Source organism: Postia placenta (genome assembly GCF_002117355.1).
Source record: "Postia placenta MAD-698-R-SB12 unplaced genomic scaffold POSPLAscaffold_2, whole genome shotgun sequence".
Lineage (NCBI taxonomy): Eukaryota > Fungi > Basidiomycota > Agaricomycetes > Polyporales > Adustoporiaceae > Rhodonia > Rhodonia placenta.
The window spans coordinates 1,106,463-1,124,129 of NW_020169833.1; the positions used below are offsets into that span (position 1 = coordinate 1,106,463).

The 17,667-nt window shown below is 53.4% G+C and overlaps 6 protein-coding genes across 6 annotated transcripts; 3 read left to right on the forward strand and 3 right to left on the reverse strand.

Annotated features, from left to right (window-relative positions):
- Positions 1–484: 484 nt before the first annotated feature.
- Positions 485–1,846, reverse strand: POSPLADRAFT_1133452 (hypothetical protein; the record flags this gene model as incomplete). The annotated part of the gene is made up of 2 exons (XM_024484348.1): positions 485–704; positions 771–1,846. The coding sequence occupies 2 exons, from the start codon at positions 1,844–1,846 to the stop codon at positions 485–487; spliced, it is 1,296 nt and encodes a 431-aa protein (XP_024342783.1).
- A 751-nt stretch (positions 1,847–2,597) lies between these two features.
- POSPLADRAFT_1133068 (hypothetical protein) lies at positions 2,598–3,750 on the reverse strand (the record flags this gene model as incomplete). Its single annotated transcript, XM_024484298.1, has 5 exons — positions 2,598–2,688; positions 2,900–3,459; positions 3,506–3,513; positions 3,593–3,685; positions 3,708–3,750. The coding sequence occupies 5 exons, from the start codon at positions 3,748–3,750 to the stop codon at positions 2,598–2,600; spliced, it is 795 nt and encodes a 264-aa protein (XP_024342784.1).
- A 575-nt stretch (positions 3,751–4,325) lies between these two features.
- Positions 4,326–6,253, reverse strand: POSPLADRAFT_1052659 (hypothetical protein; the record flags this gene model as incomplete). Its single annotated transcript, XM_024480300.1, has 4 exons — positions 4,326–4,515; positions 4,571–4,591; positions 4,650–5,025; positions 5,083–6,253. The coding sequence occupies 4 exons, from the start codon at positions 6,251–6,253 to the stop codon at positions 4,326–4,328; spliced, it is 1,758 nt and encodes a 585-aa protein (XP_024342785.1).
- Positions 6,254–7,886: 1,633 nt separating this feature from the next.
- On the forward strand, positions 7,887–10,676 carry POSPLADRAFT_1132409 (hypothetical protein; the record flags this gene model as incomplete). The annotated part of the gene is made up of 7 exons (XM_024484210.1): positions 7,887–7,940; positions 8,002–8,123; positions 8,322–8,727; positions 8,779–8,817; positions 9,629–10,225; positions 10,291–10,381; positions 10,477–10,676. 7 exons carry the CDS (start codon positions 7,887–7,889, stop codon positions 10,674–10,676), a joined length of 1,509 nt encoding a protein of 502 aa, XP_024342786.1.
- Positions 10,677–11,327: 651 nt separating this feature from the next.
- Positions 11,328–12,341, forward strand: POSPLADRAFT_1043524 (hypothetical protein; the record flags this gene model as incomplete). The annotated part of the gene is made up of 5 exons (XM_024478333.1): positions 11,328–11,373; positions 11,425–11,466; positions 11,526–11,591; positions 11,646–12,131; positions 12,193–12,341. The coding sequence occupies 5 exons, from the start codon at positions 11,328–11,330 to the stop codon at positions 12,339–12,341; spliced, it is 789 nt and encodes a 262-aa protein (XP_024342787.1).
- Positions 12,342–12,662: 321 nt separating this feature from the next.
- POSPLADRAFT_1043525 (hypothetical protein) lies at positions 12,663–16,969 on the forward strand (the record flags this gene model as incomplete). The annotated part of the gene is made up of 14 exons (XM_024478334.1): positions 12,663–12,716; positions 12,969–13,074; positions 13,233–13,293; positions 13,316–13,461; positions 13,490–13,608; positions 13,691–13,851; positions 13,923–14,275; positions 14,423–14,652; positions 15,015–15,209; positions 15,665–15,764; positions 16,020–16,180; positions 16,459–16,525; positions 16,678–16,776; positions 16,887–16,969. 14 exons carry the CDS (start codon positions 12,663–12,665, stop codon positions 16,967–16,969), a joined length of 1,935 nt encoding a protein of 644 aa, XP_024342788.1.
- Between the last annotated feature and the right edge of the window lie 698 nt (positions 16,970–17,667).

Here is a 17,667-nt window from a genome sequence, read left to right on the forward strand (position 1 = left end):
GTAGGAGCTAGGCTCAGGCACTAGGCCATAGGCCGGTCAATTCTGGACCCTAGGCCCAGGGCAGGGCAGGGCCAGACTATGACATCATATATGACATCATAGAGCACATGATACTTAGTAATCCTTACCCAGCTAGGTACCAGGGGTCCATTACCGGTCCCTGGGGGTTTTCCCTCATGTATATAAGGCAGCATCCTGGGGCACCCTGTCCCCCAGTTCTATTCACTTCGTTGTTGCGCTTAACAGCATTACCTCCCCCACACTTAAGTGCTTTATCTCCCCCCCTTACCATCAAGCTATAAGGTGGGTTTATAGGTTTTGTGATATTGGAACTATCCGATTTTGCTGAAGCGGCGCTTGTACTCGCCAAGGATGAAGCGACGGGGGCGCTTGTCACAGCCTGGGTGGAACCCGAGGCAACTGTAGCCCGTGTGTCGGCGCATTTTGTGTAAGGCTTGTCCTTACAGTTGGGGCACTCAAAGCGTCAGTACCCTTGCTTCCCGCAGCCGAAACAACTGCTGGGGAAGTCTCCTTTTCCGATGGCCGCATTGATGCTGGCCAAAGCTGCGTGTGACTGGGGTGCACCACCACGTGCCCCTCCACATCCTCGACCTCGGGCCGAGAAGAAGTTGTTCAGCTTGGGCCGCCGGGCCCGGCTGATGTCGAGGATCTGCTTTACCTCAGTGGCGCGCTTCTCAGTGTCTCTTCACGTGGTGAAGGTTTCGAGCTCAATCTTGCGGTAGATGCGGGAGGGGATGCTGCTCAGGTACTTGTCACGTAGTTCCAGGTCCCCATACCCAGAGCGGTCCGCCGGACCCTTGAACAGCGCAGAGAATTCCACGGCGGTGCGTTTTTCACGGACCAACTTGTCCGCGCAGAGCTTCTCCAGCTCTACTTGTGCTGCCGCCTTGTCGTCGAGATTTCCAAAGGGAGCCTTGAAGGCGGTAGTGAAGGCTGCTTCGTTCTGGAACAGGGTCGTGACCCCTTGCACACCCATCTGCACCGACGCGAGTTGGGCAAAGTAAGGAGTGGCCCAGGCACGGGCGTCACTATCAAGCAAGCTCAACGCAACTTGCACCTTGAGCTCGATGGTGGTCAACAACGTGTTGATCAACCAATAGATGCGGAGTTGTGACAAGAATATATCGCATTCAATGACAGTCTTGCCATCGTATCGGAGCGGGAGGAGGAGCTTCAAAGTCTCCTTATCGGGGGCGGTTGCAGGGGAGGGCATTATCGGCGTCGGGGGGGATGGAGGACACTGCGGGGGCAAAGGCAGCTGTGATGGCCCTCCGCTGGTCGGACTATGAGGGGAGCGAGTGCGCGAGCGGCCTCTTGGCGGAGTCAGCGGTGAAGGCGCTGGAGAAAGTTCGGTGGGGGGGTTACGTAAATCAGGGACTGCTGACGCGGGGGTGAGCGCTGTCGGCGAGGCGGACCGAGCAGAATCTGCGGACTCAGACTCTGAGACTCCTTCTTCACCTGCACCCTCCTCAGGCTCAGGCTCTGGCGCAGGGTCTGGAGGGAGATCTCCTTGTACTTGACCGGTGACAGTTTGAGGGAGGCGAGAGCTGGGGGAGACAGGGCGAGAATGCCACGAGGCCGATCGAGATGCTAGGGTGCTGCGGAGACCAAGCAGATGTTGGGCCCTTCTGATCGCCTTGTAGTGCGAGTAATCTTGCGCGACTGATTGGGGTGTCCAGTTGGGGCACAGCTGCTGTTCACAAGTGTAGATGATAGTCTCAGGGCCGTCTGGGATGTAGACATCGACGAGGTCCTGAGAGTTGAAGGCGTGAAGTTGGCCTTGACAGGTAGCCACGATGGAGGGGGGTAGGATGGGGAGGTGCATGTACTAAAAATGGCTGTACTAAGCTAGGGCTATCTATGTATCGTATGTACCGTAGAGTATCGTAGGGGTGCGCACCACCCAACCTGTGGGAAAGGAAAGTGAGTGTGGGGAGTCCCGAGAGGACACCGGCAGCTTGTGGAGTTTTGACCTAATGTCACGACTTGGGGTCAAGCGACTGGGGAAAATCTAAAACTGGGGGCGTCCAACTAGTTCTCACCAAAGCGATGGTGAGCAAAGCTCAAACCTAAGGCTAGGGACAAGAAAATGTATTAGTTAGTAAGGTAAGAAAGAAATACAAATGAGGGCTTCCTGACCTAGGGACAAGAGGTCGAAACTAAGGTCCCTAGGGCAGCAGAGGCCGGCTTATATACAGGGGAAGATAAGGGCAGGCTGTGCACACTGGTCTGTACGCAGCTGGTCCGTGCACAGCATGCTAACGCAGCTCCAGGGGCCAGTGAGTCAGAGCGGCTGCGTCAGCGGGGCCCGAGCTGTGCCATGCACTGCCACCCCATCTAATCTAATCGTACAGTAGATAATGATGCATCCATATCCAGTATGTAGTACAGAGGTTGCAGGTTCGAGCCCGCGAAAAGGAAAAAGTAAAAAACGGTTAGATGCCATGTCAACTCGTGACAAAGGCCGTGCTTTGAAAACAAGCATGGCCCCTCAATGATGAGCGTTTGGAGGGAGGGAAGGGAACACAGCAAGCATATAAAGGGTGCAGCCGTCAGAGAAGTAACATTCCATAACATCAGTTGTTGAACCATGCTCTTGACGGACTGCAGACGGCAATGAAAAAGTCTGGTGGTTCTGGTGGTGGTGTTTGACCGTGAATGTCTATCCTGCATCAAGAACAATTCATGGTTGACGAGGGTAGTCACCAACTGAAGTAACCCAGCAGAATGTGTTGCAAGAGCATCATGCTGCTCGGCGAGTTCCTCAGATACCAGTGTTTGCAGCTGGGACCTAAGCGGGGAAGAAAGAATCCTCCGAGGCCGACAGAGGGTCAGTCTGTATATCTTGGTGGCGGGCAGAAGACGTAGGGCCAAGAACATTTGGGCGTCGATGGCAGCCTTGACAATATCTATATCACAAACAATATCTATATCACAGACGTCAAGCTCTTCGAGGCGTGAAAAGGCACTGACGAGGCGGCCAAACGTTAGGAAGGAAGGGAACGTGACGTTATGGAGGCGGAGCTGTGTGATCGAATCGAAACAAGACAAATCGAGCAGGACAGTGTTGGCATCCAGGTCCTGTACCCGCCACTCCGCCCGCTCAATCCTCAGCGTCTCTACGCCAGTCCATCTTCGTGCAAGCCTCGATGCGAACGTCCTCAGGTGTGGAATCGGAAGCCGCTCATCGCTGCGCCTTCCACCCTCGATGCATACTTCCCTCGGTCCTCCCCAGCCCAACCCCCGCCCTACTTTGATGCTTGCAACCTCCTCCTGTGTCCTGAATGTCATCTCGGGCAAAATGTACTTCTTCGTTCTCTCGTGCCACTCCGGACAGACATTTGAACAAGCTGATAATGCGTCGTACCCGCTTTCCGCACCAAGTTCATCAATGATCAGGAACCAGATCTCCAGTGGAAATGGCTGAAGCATGACTGGCTGCGATGGAGTTGTTGAAAGTGAGTGCAATTTGACATTATCTCACCATGATACCTATGCGCACCCAGAGGTCATTGTCCACCGCCTATGTGACGTCGGGAGGAGGTCAGAGAGGACCTGCGAAGTCACGCACGTGTGGCTAGCAGAAGCACATGGCCTCGAACTGGAAACTCCGAGCCTGGCCGGTTCGTGCCGGACTGGGCTTCCGTCTCGATTTGGTAGGCACCTTACCCAGTTAGTATTCTTACTTGATCGGACAGCTGTGATGTTTTCTCTTTTCCCTTCCGTCATTATGTGCTCTAGGGCTCTTCAGATGTCATCGGTGTTCTTGGGTCTTGTATCACTTATAATCCGGTGTCAATGCCGAAAAAACAACTTCCTCCTTTCCCCAGAACTCCTACTTTCCTCCTCGAGCGAGCTGGTGCAGACGAGCGACTGGAACGTCACACGTACCCAGTAAGTAGTCGCGATACCGTCGTGTTTTGCATATCATTTTTATCTTATCCGAACATCGCTGACCCCTGCTTTGGTCGCGTCATGCCCTCTGGGTGTTGCTGATTCTCGTGCTACTGTCGCATATATACTGACCTTGTGAGATCATTACAGCTTTAAGTTTGTATACATGTCGATCAGTCGACAGCGATGGGTAACAAAGAATCGAGAGCGACTTGCTCCCTCATCAACAAGCAAGCACCGGCGGACGCGCTATGGCCGTCTGATACAGAGTCACCCAGTGAAGCTACGCAGCGGGCGGTTGCATCGTGCTCATCGTCGTACGCCTCTTCAGCGGATACTCCTGCGTCTGTTGAGTGAGACGAGGAAGGTGCCTGCGCATCGGCACAGGTAGCTGATGGCATCAAGGTGGGTTACGACACTGCAAGGGCCACGTCCGAGTCGTCATGCGGGATTGCACCGGTTGTGGCGTCGTTCGTACGCCCGACGTCGTCAGCGTCGGCACTAGTCCCTTCATTAGTTACCACAGCATCCTGTGCATCAACCCTCTCAACAGCGTGACCTTTCCAGTCATGGATACCTTGTTCCCGGTGAATTCCAATCCTGGACAAGCTGTGTCAGCGAGCTGAAAAGACCATGAACTCGACATACGGCGTACGTGATGTCATTCAACGATATCCTATGAATAAACATATCGTCATTGCACCCGCAAGTACGCAAAATGCGAGGATACGCACCCCAGAATCCCGCGAGCATCAAGCGTTGGCAAGCACAAGCGAAGGTCATGCACCGAGTATTCATCTCCTACATCCGATCCGCGAAGCGTTCCGACGTGCACGACAACGTCAGTCAGATCGTCGAAGATTGGCTTGGAGAGGACCGTATCAAGCACCCGGAGCCCATCCATCAGCTTTCCCAGATCTACGTACAGCGTTGTGCTGGGTTGATAACAAGACTTGAAGTTCACTTGAATCTTGGACATATGCTTGGACGTGACCTGTGACAGAATCTCGACCACCGGTGCACATAGATGTGATATATTCTCAGGAGTGACTTGAACTGTGAGGTCAAGGCTGTTGAGGCACGTATTCTCAGAAACGTCAAGGCATGAGGCTACACATACGGATTGTAACCGTGTGACTCGAAAAGAGCACGTAGCAGGGGACGCACCTGCACTGTATTCTGCATGCAACCATTGATCTGTGTCGTTCGATATCCACCAGGGTAAGGATGAGTCGAGTGAAAGGTGGTGGAGTGATTGCGCTGAATGTTTGAGGAGTCTGCTAAGCGCGGCATCGAATTCTCTTGCCACGCGGAGAGATGGGGGTAGTTCAATCATAATGCTTCGAAGGTTGCTACTGATTCCAGTAGTTATGAAGAAGTCGACGAGGTCGACCACGGAGCGAGAGTCGGACTGTCGCCCGTCGGTTGTCAGCGAGACAGCCGCTAGTAGCGCTGGTAAACCAGGGCGCGGAGGAACACTTCTGAGGTCAAAATCGTGTTTCATAAACGTGCATGGCCCTGAAATATCAAGGTCTTCGAGTGCGGGAAGGGCGCAAAGGAGACGGGCAAATGTAGCGCCTGAGGGAAAGATGATGTTGCAAAGCTGCAATGATCGAACGGTGCTCCATAGACACCCATGCGTGAGTTCGTCAAGAGGAACGATAGATACGCGGTTACTGATGGCAGCAACGATGTCGACAAATTCAACAAAGGAGGGACTCGGCTCCTCGTTGATGACCCAATAATTCAGGCTGAGCGCTTCCAGTTGTATATTCGGTAGAAGACGGAGGCGAGAGATGGCGGCAGTCTCAAAGGGATGCTGATTGAATTCTACGTTGGTGAGATTGACGGACTTGAGGCGGGGTAAGGCGCAGAGGAGGCGGCCTAAGATCAGAATCGACGGAAAGGCGACGTGATCAAGGAATAGGCGGTCGATCGAGGAGAACCGGGCGAGATCGCGAAAGACGATGTCGGCATCGAGATCCCGCGCCCGCCACACCGCGCTGATGATATTCAACGTGTCAACGGAAAGCCATCTTCCTCCGAGCCTAGACGCAAACGTCGCCAGATGTGGAATAGCTCCCCGCGGCCAGCCCATGATGAGCACCGTCGCCGGCCCACCCCAGCGCCGCATCCGACTAGCGCCTGAAGCGTCCACCTTGATGCGCTCCACCTCCTCTATGCTCTTGAACACTATGTGGCTTTTTAGGTACTCCCGCGCCATCGGCTCGAATTCTCTGCACACCACTCGGCATCGTTCCAATGTGTCGTATTCGCCCTCTTCGGCCAGGCCTTTAAAGATGTCCAACCATATTTCCGTCGGAAAGGGAGACACCATGGCGTGCAGAGCGTCACGATGCGTTGTCTGTCCTATGTATCAGACATCCGTATGCATCATGAGTGTACTGTCTGTCGGAACTCACCGGAAGGTGGTTGTACTATGCGGCCAACCGTCGCTGAGACTACAGGCGGGTGAGATGCACACCGGTCGAGGATGGCATCGCATTCACCTTATACAGTTCGTTGATATATACATAACACAGCTTCCATATATCACCTGATTCAGTTTGTACCACCTTTTTGACAATCTTCCACGTCACATTTGAGCGTCTCCCATTCACTGCGAATGCTCGTTGGTAAGCTTTATTTGGTACGTGTTTACCATTCCCGACCGCCTTCGACATCCCCGTCAACGGCCCTGTGTGAGTTCATGACAATGCTTGGACGGTTTCCTCGAGACATACTAGGCGTCTTTTTCGCGCGTTTCAGGCACGTTTTCTTGACCAGTCGCAGTCTATAATGAAATTGGAAGTTGATTCTTCAGCATCTCATCAACTACCTAAAAGCGGAAAAATCAGAGATAGGAATGTCGTCAGCAGCCATCGGAAAAGAATGGCGCATGTGAAATAGAAGAACACCTCAGCTGTCCGATCACAATGATGAATTCCAAACCGGCAAGGTGCCTCCCTAAACATGATGGGAGCTCCGTCGTGAGCACAAGCTAGACTCGACGATTGTTGCTTGAGTCCGCGATCAGCACCAACTCAGCTGCTCGAGAGTGCTCCGATCAATGCCATACTTACATCCGCGTCTTGCCACCCTCAGGAGCGTGTTGTCGCCAGCACCCTCGAATCACCTACGTCTTCGCAAGCCCTGGAGTCGAAAAAGTAAAACAAATAATGAGCATGTATCGCGTGTATGAATAGTCCGAACAGCAGAGACGAGGTAATCAAACAGAGAATGTGAAGAAACGTACGCACATGCGTGCACGAATGCTTCGCGCACAAGACTTCGCGCTCAAAGGTCCGTCTCGTGATTGAGATCTCACCGTCAGCGCTCGGTTCTCCGCCACATCGTGCAGAATCACTGCCGATCGATTTGTGTCAGTGTCCGCCGGCAGTGAGGGTTTGGGCTTGCGATCTTCACTACTGATGATAGTACCTGTCCCATGATAGGCTGAGGATATCCCGTGAAAGAAGCAGCTTCCCACGCGCCTTACATTCTCCGGCAAATGACCAGTCATATAGAGGGCAATCACTGCTTGGGCACACGCAAGCATCGCTGCGCCGCGGTTTCCTGTCATTGTGACCAAAGGACTGGACGTTGACATCACGAGCGTCTGACCTGTGCGCAGTCAAACATCGGGTGCTATTCCCGATCCGCCGTTTCGCACACATCATATAAAATGTCTGCTAGAGCATTCTGATACGGCCAGTCCAGTTCACTCCCATTTCTCAGTGATTGTGTTCGTAGCTATTATGAAGGCAGCCTACAACCTCATCCCACAAAGCTATGAACATATACTTTACACAATAGGCGAGCCTACGGTTCAGCCAATGAGATACAGTGAGTAGCTACACACGCCTTTGGATCCTCTGCTAGCATCTCCGAGTAATGCGGGTGGGCACACATCAACAACCGGCTGACCTCGCGGTGTTTCTGAAGCTGATATTCCAAGAGCGGTCCGCGCTATGACCGCCGCGAGCACTCACGACCCAATGCACTTGTACCTCGACGATGCCCCGGTGCTTACCATTGTATCTCATACATTCGCTTCGAAAGATTGATTTTTCGTCTGACACGCAGGATGCCGGTATGTCGCATCTGCGTCAAATCTTGCGCCGCGTGAAGATGGGAACGCGCTTGGCAATCGAGATCTACTCAGGGCGCAGTTTCACCGTCGAAAGAGGCGCTGCTACTGTCCAAATGTAGGTGAAATGTCTTATGTTCATAATACGGGTGCTTACCCACCAATGCCGTCGTTGTTTAAGGAGACCTCCAGGTTCTGACGGGCGAACGCGCAAGATCTTGCTCGCTATGTGGGCTAGACTGCCCATGCGCAAGTCTGTAGAACAGAACAGGGTATGGCATTCTATAACGTAACGACAGCTCCAGCAATGCTAAAGTATCCACCTCTCCACGCGGAAAATCCAGAGGGGAGAAGAGCTGAATAAGAAGGTGGAAGATGCTATCGAGGAGGCCTTCGGCAACCGCATTGAGCATATGTACGCTGTGGAGAGCCTGGCGACGGACCCCAAGATGCAAGGAAGAGGCTATGGCACCGCGCTGGTGGCCACCGTCACAGACAAGGCGAGCATTGCTCACGGTCGCTGCGTTTTTTCGTATATTGACACAGTGATTTGGCTCACCTCCGGCAAGAAGGCCGACGCACAATGGCTTGACACCTGGCTGATATCCTCAAACGTGGCAAACACTGGCTTCTACGAGCACTGTGGCTTCCAAACCGTGTCCACCTTTACCTTAGGCGACGGCAATCCGACATGGACGAAGCCTCCGGTTGTCGTCACAATCGTGCGTAAAGATCTCAGAGGATCTGAACCGCACATGCTGATGTCAATATAGATGATCAGGGAATTTCGACCACAGACGCGACGGGAGAAGGTGTGAGGCAAGCATTACGTGAGAGACAAGGGTTTAGACAAAAAGCGAAGTGAATTTGAACGTTGGGGTCGCGGGACCCGCACTTGTTATGGTGCATGCACTGGGCATGCCTAAATGCACGATGTCAGAAGCACCCAGATTCGTGAAAATGTTAGATGCAATACATGCCTAGATGCAATTATCTGGCAGTCAGGTCGATTGGATTGATTGGAGTAATCATCACCGGACGGTAGGCACCCTGCTGACCTCTGGCCCGCCGACCTACAGCATACCTTTAGCCTGACGTACTCACCAACCAAGTCAGAAAGCCGAGGTGGATACTTCAGCCACGCGATATGAACAGAAGCTGAGACTATCAGCGTGAGGCTACGATGCCGACATCTGAGACAGACACGCAAAGAAGAGTTTCACTGAAGTCCAGAGGGCCCAGTGTTCTGATAAGAAGTTTACTAACGAACATAGCAACACCAGCGAGAGTCGTCTTCGTTTTCGCGCAGGAGCTCATGATCATCTATGTTGAATGCAGATAGCCATCAGTTGGTTTCGCCGTGAGAGAAAGATAAATAATAGGTAGAAGAACACGTTACAATCGCGGCGACGACAAATGAGTCATGTCCGAGGAACGGGGGTCGAAATTGCCCGATAATCCAAATATGTCTCAGTCATTACCGTATTTGGATACTGAACATCCTTGTTTGGAACAACACGTGCAATCAATGGGTTTCAACCTCAGGCCGTGTTCCTGACCGTGACCCGTCGACCGTCGTATCCGTAGATTATCCAAGCCTAGCCATTCCTTTGTTTTCTTCAGGCCTTCTTAATCTCTGTACCACACCCCATGGCCCACCGACGCACTCAGTCGCAGCGATATCCCGCCATGAACAGCCCCCTCGCGCTCGAGTCCCCGCCTCTGACCCCCACCCTCGCCGTCTTCGGCTCTCTTACGACCCGCAACCCCAAGAGTTATTGGTACCGCACCACCTTCTTGGCGCTCTTTGCCCTGGTCGTGCTGTCCGTCTACGTGCTGCTCGTCGCACAGCCGTCGCTCTCGTCAATACCAATGTTCGAGCCTGACGGGGCGCGCCACCCGCCTTCGCGAATCTCGTCTGAGGCGTACCGCCTCGCCGCCCTCCGACACAAGCATGCGGCTGGCGTGGCATCTGTAGGTTCGGCGGGCAGTGCGGAGCGGCCACAGATCGAGCTGGACAGCGCACAGGAGCTCGCGGCGGTGTCGAGCTTCATCGCGAGCCTGCCGCAGAATGTAATCCCGTCCTTCGTCGATCCGTCACGCCCAATCGACCCCCAGCTTGTGTTGGACTTTGACACGCGGAGTGTGCAGGCGGTGGAGGAGGTGCAGACGGTCGTAAACGAAGTGTGGGCGCGGAATCCGGTCATGCTCTACTCCAAGGTGCGTCGTTGTGTCCTGTCTGCCAGTGCGTGCGTGCGTGCGTGCGTGCTGACTGCTTGGCGCAGTTCTACTCTCCTATATCACGAGAAATCAAGCAGATGCTATCAGAGATGTACCTGAGCCCATCGCCAACGATCATAGAAGTTGATCAACGAAGTACGTATCTGCATCACGGCTGAAGCTTGAACTGTCTGACGCGTGTTCGCTTTCTGTGCATCCTTACTGTGCACCCCTTCTCCTCCCATATGTAGCGGACGAGTCTGTGCTTGCACCCCTCCTCTTCCGTCTCACATCAAAAGCTGAGCTGCCAATCCTGCTCATCGGCGGCCGCCCAGTGCAAGGGTCCCTGGAGGAGCTGCGGTATCTGAAGCAAAAGGGCGAGCTGCAGCGGATGATCAGCGCAGCGGGCGCAGAGATCTACGGCGCAAAGAAGAAGCAGAGGAAGTTTTAAGCTCTACTGCGCTCTTCAGTTGCGGGCCAGCGGCTTGCTGCTGCAATCTGCGCAGGTGGACTGCGGACACATCACGCGGGCACTCACGTTTGCATTCACGTTCGCGCACGCACATACATATGCATGTTCAGCATCGGACCACTATTGGAAACGGACTATCACTTGCTACTAGGTGCCGGTGGCTGCAAGCCCGACCTATTACTTGCATCTTGGGCATTTAGCAGTTGACATCGGGGTTGTATAGCGGATGTATAACTATCGTCATCTATTCACTCATACTTTATTACACTAAACTACTTGCACCAGGATCCAGGCGCTGCTGCATTGTTATGTTACTGGCCTCAATTCTTCTTGCATCCACTGTAGACCGCTACGCCACTATTCCTGGGGCGCTTGCAACTTGCTCGTAGATATAGTTACTTGGGCTTTTGTCAATCGTAGCCGGCCAATTTTTGAGCACATCTTTGCTCGACTGCTCTCCTCGCATTCACTGCGATCGACGGTTATCAGAATGAATTCTGCGGTAGCGCCCGCAACTCTCGATGTTTATTCATCGATGTCTCTGCAAACGTCCGTCACCATCTCCGTTGTCCCTCGTCGAAGTGCAAGAGCCATCGTATCGCAGCCTGTAGCTCTCTCCCTGTGTCTTCCATGACTCAACGCCCACCCGTCGAGTATGTCATCTTCGACATGGACGGTGCGTGCTAGCGCAGTCCATCAGCAGCGAGTAGTTCTGATCACGGCGCAGGTCTCCTCATCGATTCCGAGAGGATTTATACAGAAGTGACCAGTACGCCATTGCTGTTTATCGTATCTGGACTGAGGAGGCAGTGTGTACCTGGTGCACAGATGGTATCCTTGCAAAGTATGGCAAGGAGATGACATGGGACATCAAGGCTGGCCTCATGGGCAAGCGTACGTCCGCCCCATGAGCTTCTCCTGCCAGTCCTGCACTCAGCCGCCAACCAGCCGAGCGCGAGGCCGCGGCGCACCTCCTCTCCTTCTTTCCTGACCTCCCGCCCGAGTTTACCATCGACGTCTACCTCGACGCCCGCCGCGTAGGGCAGGACGCGCTCTGGCCGACCGTGCAGCCTCTCCCGGGCGCCGTGCGGCTTGTGCAGCACCTGCGCCGGCATGGCATTCCCATCGCGGTCGCGACGGGCTCTCAGCGACGCAATTACGCGCAGAAGAGCGCGCACCTGATGGACGTGCTCTTCGGCGCGTTCGAGGGCCGCGTTGTATGCGCAGACGACGGACTTGTGCGGCCCGGGCGCGGGAAACCGCACCCGGACATCTTCCTGGTCGCTGCGGAAAAGTGCCTGGGGCGGAAGGTCGGAGAAGGCGAGGCAGTAGAGGCGGGAGTGAGCGAGGAGCAGAAGCTGGAGCGGGCGAAGGGGCTTGTCTTCGAAGATGCAATCCCGGGTGTGCTGGCGGGCAGAAGCGCCGGGATGAATGGTGAGTGGTGCTGTGCTCTCTGGCATGCGACAGTGTCGCTCATGTGTGTATCTGCGTATAGTCGTTTGGGTTCCGGATGCCAATTTGCTCACGATTGGAGATTCTGGACCGACATTGGATGTGGAACGGCCCGATCAGACACTTCGTTCTCTGGCGGACTTCGTTCCCAAGGAGTGGGGGCTCCCTCCATATGACGAAGAGCAGGCATAGATGCGTCGCAAGGAATGTGAGCGCTTATGAGCGTGTGGATAACGAGACACTGCTTTACGACCATAGTAAAACCCCAATCTTTTGATAATCAAATCAATTCGCAATCATCATTGCCGCTATTACGACTTGCGACTGATTACTTATGCCCAGACGAGAGCAACATACAGGGAACCGGCGTCATATGGGGAGACAAACATCATTTGATCAAAATTCTTCATCATGAAGCCTGAGACAAAATCATATTGCTACCCACATGACGGCGGCTCCCTGCGCACGAATTACGCATTAAATGGCTTTGCATCATCACTTTTCACGATCGTTATGCCCGAGAGCACAAGTGTCCCTCCAACCACCGGAACCCAGATGGCGTGGGAGGTAAGATCAACCAGCTATGTCCTATGCTGATCATCGTTTGTTGTAACCTCACACAGTGGAGTATATTCTCATTCTGGAGTCATGCCAGAGCGCTCTGATACCAACGCTGACGCGAACGGTAGGGAGATGTGCGTCGCAAAGTGATGCTTCTGTCCATAAGCAAGGAGAGTATCTCCCTAGAAACGCGCTCGCCGTTGTCGATCTGAACAGCACTGAGCATACATCCAGTTGTTTCTTCCTCACATGCGACAGCCCAAGCTCGAGAGGACTACAGACTTGTACGGGAGAAGGATCGACCAACAATACGACAAGAAATTGTCAATGATCTGGAGAGCACATAGTCGGCAAGATGTGGAATGTACGTCGGCCGGACCCATCGAGTCTGCATACACTAGCTCTAGCCATCTAGTAGCCCGATCTCCCCCCCCCCCCCACACACACACACACGCACTTGAGGAATAGGCGAGTGTCTGCTTGCTAAGTACGCGCACTAGTCACACTTGGGCGGCGCGACAGGGAGTGCGGCAGGCTTACCGGGCGACAGCTGGGCCTGGGCCATGTCATATACGGTTCGACAGTTGGTATGAACGAGACGACAGTGTCAAGAGGCGAGTGTGGGCGGACGAACAGCAAGGGAAGCGTGGTCGATGGACGAAGGCGAACCGGCGAGAGCGTAGAGACGGCGAGAGAAGGGAAGACCAGACACGAGGATGGCACCAGAGCGGTCTAATAGAAAAACAAGTTTGTGATCGAACACGACACGGGGGCGAGAGGGCGAGCCACAGTGAGCCGATATCGACAAAAGATGGATCGTAGCGTGAGGGACGAAGAGGACATTGTCGAGAAGAGGCAAACGCCTTTTGCCACGGTGCAACTTGACGCGTCTCACACCGTAAGCATGGAACACTGAGTCGTTGACGCCCCTAATGCCACGAGGAGCGATGGGATAGAGGACACAGAAATCACTCTTGCAGGGAGTAAGAGTGGAGGCCAGGATTGAAGAAAAACGGAGCCGAGCCAACAGGAGGGGAACGAGAGTAATCCGCCGAGAGAGAGAAGAGAGAGTGGCAGGATCGGGGACATTGTACGAGAGGCGAACCCAGTCGATTGACGAGATGTTCATGAGCGTCGGCCGGTGTGAGAAGCGTCGAGGAGTCTAAGGGCTAGCCGCGAAGCCAGTGTACTCAACCGTGGGCATCTGAGTAGACGAAGAGCCGGTGTCGACATACAGAGCGTCGCCAGTCTTCGTAAGAACAAACGCACGGCCAGTGGGGTCATGCAGGACTTTTGCGCCAGTAGATGGTTTTCCGCGCACCTTGTCGCGACGAGCGCGCTTCGCGGCGAGCACCTGACCACGTTTCCCCTCCATTGTACCGCCAGGTTGGAAGCAGTCGAGAGCCTCGTGGTTCGACATGCCACAGTGGGAACATCCTTTGCGCGGCTTGGCGGACGCTTTAGCAGCGGGCACAGTGGCGAAAGACGTAGTGAGGGACAAGCCAGGCAAAGAGCCGGTGGAGACCTGCCACTCGAGTTCGAGGCGCGACATTATGTCGTCAGAGGTGTAAGGTGCCGCCTTAGTCTGCTCGGAGAGGGCAGTGGTGATCTGAGACTGGAGATTCTCGAGATCTCCGGACATCGCGTTGTGTAGGGTAAGGCAAAGTAGGGTGTCTTCGGTAGGCACACCGATTATGAAAATGCGTTCGCAGATGCTCTTCATGCGGTCGGCGGTCTCCCTGTAGGGCTCGCTGCGCGTAAAGCGTATGGAGAAGAGTTCCCTCAGCAAGAGGATTTGCGCAAATGCGCCCTCAATTTCGTGGCGAACCATCAGAGTAACTCGAGTAGTATATGTCGTAATATTGAGGGCTTCGTCCAGGTGCAAGAACTTGCGCTCGGAAGGATCCGGTTTGTAGGCGATGAATGCGTGGGCAATGTGATCGTGAGTAGCGGTATGAGCGCAAGATCCAAGAACATAGGCGCCATGATGACTTCATCCATCTTGCCGCGGCTCTTGTGAGCAACGAGAGCAGGAGCCGAGTTTCAACAGCAATGACTGGACCGGACTTTTCTTTGCTGGACAGCATTCCCCGTTTTGTACGTTTCCTTTTACCTATGCTTCCTCCAATGCCGCGGCGCTCATATTGATTACGTGTCGTTGCTAGCTTGTACGGTGTATCTATCGCTCAGACGATCTTCTATTCTGCGCGCTATCCGAAGGATCCAACGTCTCTGAATGCTTGACTGCTCTATGTCAACACCTGCCAGTCACTTTGTAAGATTGGACAACTCTGGTGACTGCAGTCGTTATACTCTATAGACCCTCCAAACAGAGGTGTTTTAGGGATGAGTATAAGCGAAGAATGCTCTGAAAGTGGGGCTCATCACGACGAGAGCCACATCAGTGCGTACACAATCATCACCGGGACCGAAAGTCGTGAGAACTGGATTGATGCGCAGGCAGAAAAAGTTTCGTCGTTGGCTTCTGACCTCAGAGTGGTCAGAGCACGACAAAGCCCTGCAGTGCCATAAAAGGCCCCCGATGTTAACGCGATGTTTCTTCGGCGACGATTGACAAAAGCATCATCTGCCACCATGGATGATGGGCGTGGGACCGGCCAGCTTCGCTTGGGCCTTGTGGATGACTTCGATGCTGTTCTGCAAGAAACTAGCTTCATACTCCCAGTGCCGTCATTGTATTGGCGTCGAGTTGAAACAATGAGTGAAGATCGAAGCCGCCCACGTAGGCGCTAATGTCTACAAGTTGTCTTCCCTAGATCTTCAGTCTCCAGCCCAGTTTCACGCTTATTTTGCCAGTTTGTGTCTGTGAAGGTGTTGACTGTGTAATCTCTGGTGTTCTTCTGAGCTCTTCGGACCAGCCCGACGAATCGACATGATCGCCATCGTACTTCCAGCAATGATGCTATGATCTGCCGTAACGCGGTCACACATAGGCGAGGAGCACGCATCGAGACAACAAATTTGATCCAGTTGCAACACCGCCCAAGTGGTTTACCTGCAATTTTGCACGCGCGTCCGCGCTGAACGGCGGTGGTGTGCAGTGTATATAGCTTTCGCCTCTCATAGGGTTCCATCAACCCAAGACGATGCTTGAATCTCTCGCCTGGAAAAGGCTTCTGGCTTTGGCAGCTGTTTGCGGCGCTGCCAAAACTGCTTCTCCGTCAGCGATTGCATCCAGCTACTCGCTGACAACCAGCACTCATCTGCCGTTCCCAACTGCTACTCTGTCCAATTTTGACACCAAATCGTACCTGACCTCATCGTGGCCTATATATGACAAAACTATAGATGACGGTGAAGATATCTCCTTTGTTGCCGATCCCTTCCCTGGTGGTTCTTCCCACTCGAAGTCGCCTGTACTACAAGTCACCTACGGAAAGGGCAGCTACTCGAAGGGCGGCGGAGGTGCACAGTTCACTTCGCTTTGGAGCCCTCCGGGTGACGAGAAGGTACGCTGTTGACCACCCAGCAGGTTAATGAAATGCTGAGCATACAGCGCAGTTCCAATCGATGCTCGTCACTTACGAGGTTGCCTTCAATGCCGACTTCGATTGAGTCAAGGGCGGAAAACTCCCTGGCATTAGGGGTGGTCCCAAAGAAGACGGATGTTCTGGCGGCAATGTTGCGGATGGCTCCAACTGCTTCAGCAGCAGGGTGATGTGGAGACCGCATGGGGAGGGCGAAGGCTAGTTACGGCTGTCTCTGTTCATGATTGAAGCTAACGCAGCAATATCTAGTGTACTCGTACTTCCTACTACCTGATGGGCTGTGCGACAACAAGAACTCACAATTCGGTACGCTCTAGGTGGAACCGGGTTACAATGCTTGTGCGTCTGAACAACCCTCTTGACACTGCCAATGGTCAGGTAGCGCTATAGTGCGTATATCCATCATGCTCTGCCCAGAGCTTTCAGCTGACTGAATAGTAGTCACAACAACGTCGAAGCTATCAGTCAGGGCATCTTGCAGTACCGCAACAGCGATGATGTTTATATCAGTGGCTTCTACTTCTCGTACGTCCTCTTTATCCGCCAATATTTTGCTTGTTTCCTGACGCTTTGCAACCATCATCGCTTAGGACATTCTTTGGAGGTGGGCTTCCAGCTGCCTTTTCGATCCACTCGCGATGCTGACGAGATATTCATTCTGCAGGAGCTGACTCATCCTATGCCACGCCGAAGGAAACGCACTCCTACTTCCGCAACATTCAAATGTGGGCGAGCACCAAGGCCGCCTAATTGATGCAACTATGCTGTGCGTGCGAATGTGTGGCTTCTGGAACGATGTAGCGTGTCCTGCGTTTTCCACACTGTGGTATAGTATGCACGAAATGACAACGGAAAAACCTATGCCTGAAAAACGATCGTGATGCTTGGAATATAACTTAAACCCTACTGTGTGTGTTAGCTTTACTAATTAAATCATGCATATATTCGACCATTTACTATTCGATGTCCATCGTACAATACCTTTGACATTATCAAAGCATTGCTCGTTAACTGTGCAAACAGCTTCTGTACGCTGCAGACAGGTCCCTGAGCCTTGGCGATTTACTGAAGCATTCGGAGCTCATGTTGAGCAGCAGCCAGCTCGAAAGATCAAATCGTGAGATCTCAGATCTCAGACATTGTCTACCCGCGATTATCTCGCTCTCGCGCCGTGCGCAAGCTCCCAAAATGTTCCGCCCACAATTTACAAGGTGATTACGCTATGCTGTGTTGTCTATTCTGAGAACAACGTTAACACTCCCCACGGTGGCCTTTGGGCACATTCTGGGGCTTATTATCTTGATCCCGTTAATGGGAGGTCATCGAGCATCGGCCGCCGCTCACGCACACTTCGAGTTCATCAGGTTTAACGATACGGAATAGTGTCTCCTATCTGTTTTATTCCGTAAACCTTTCTCTGAGACCAGATGACAAGCATCCATTCTGAA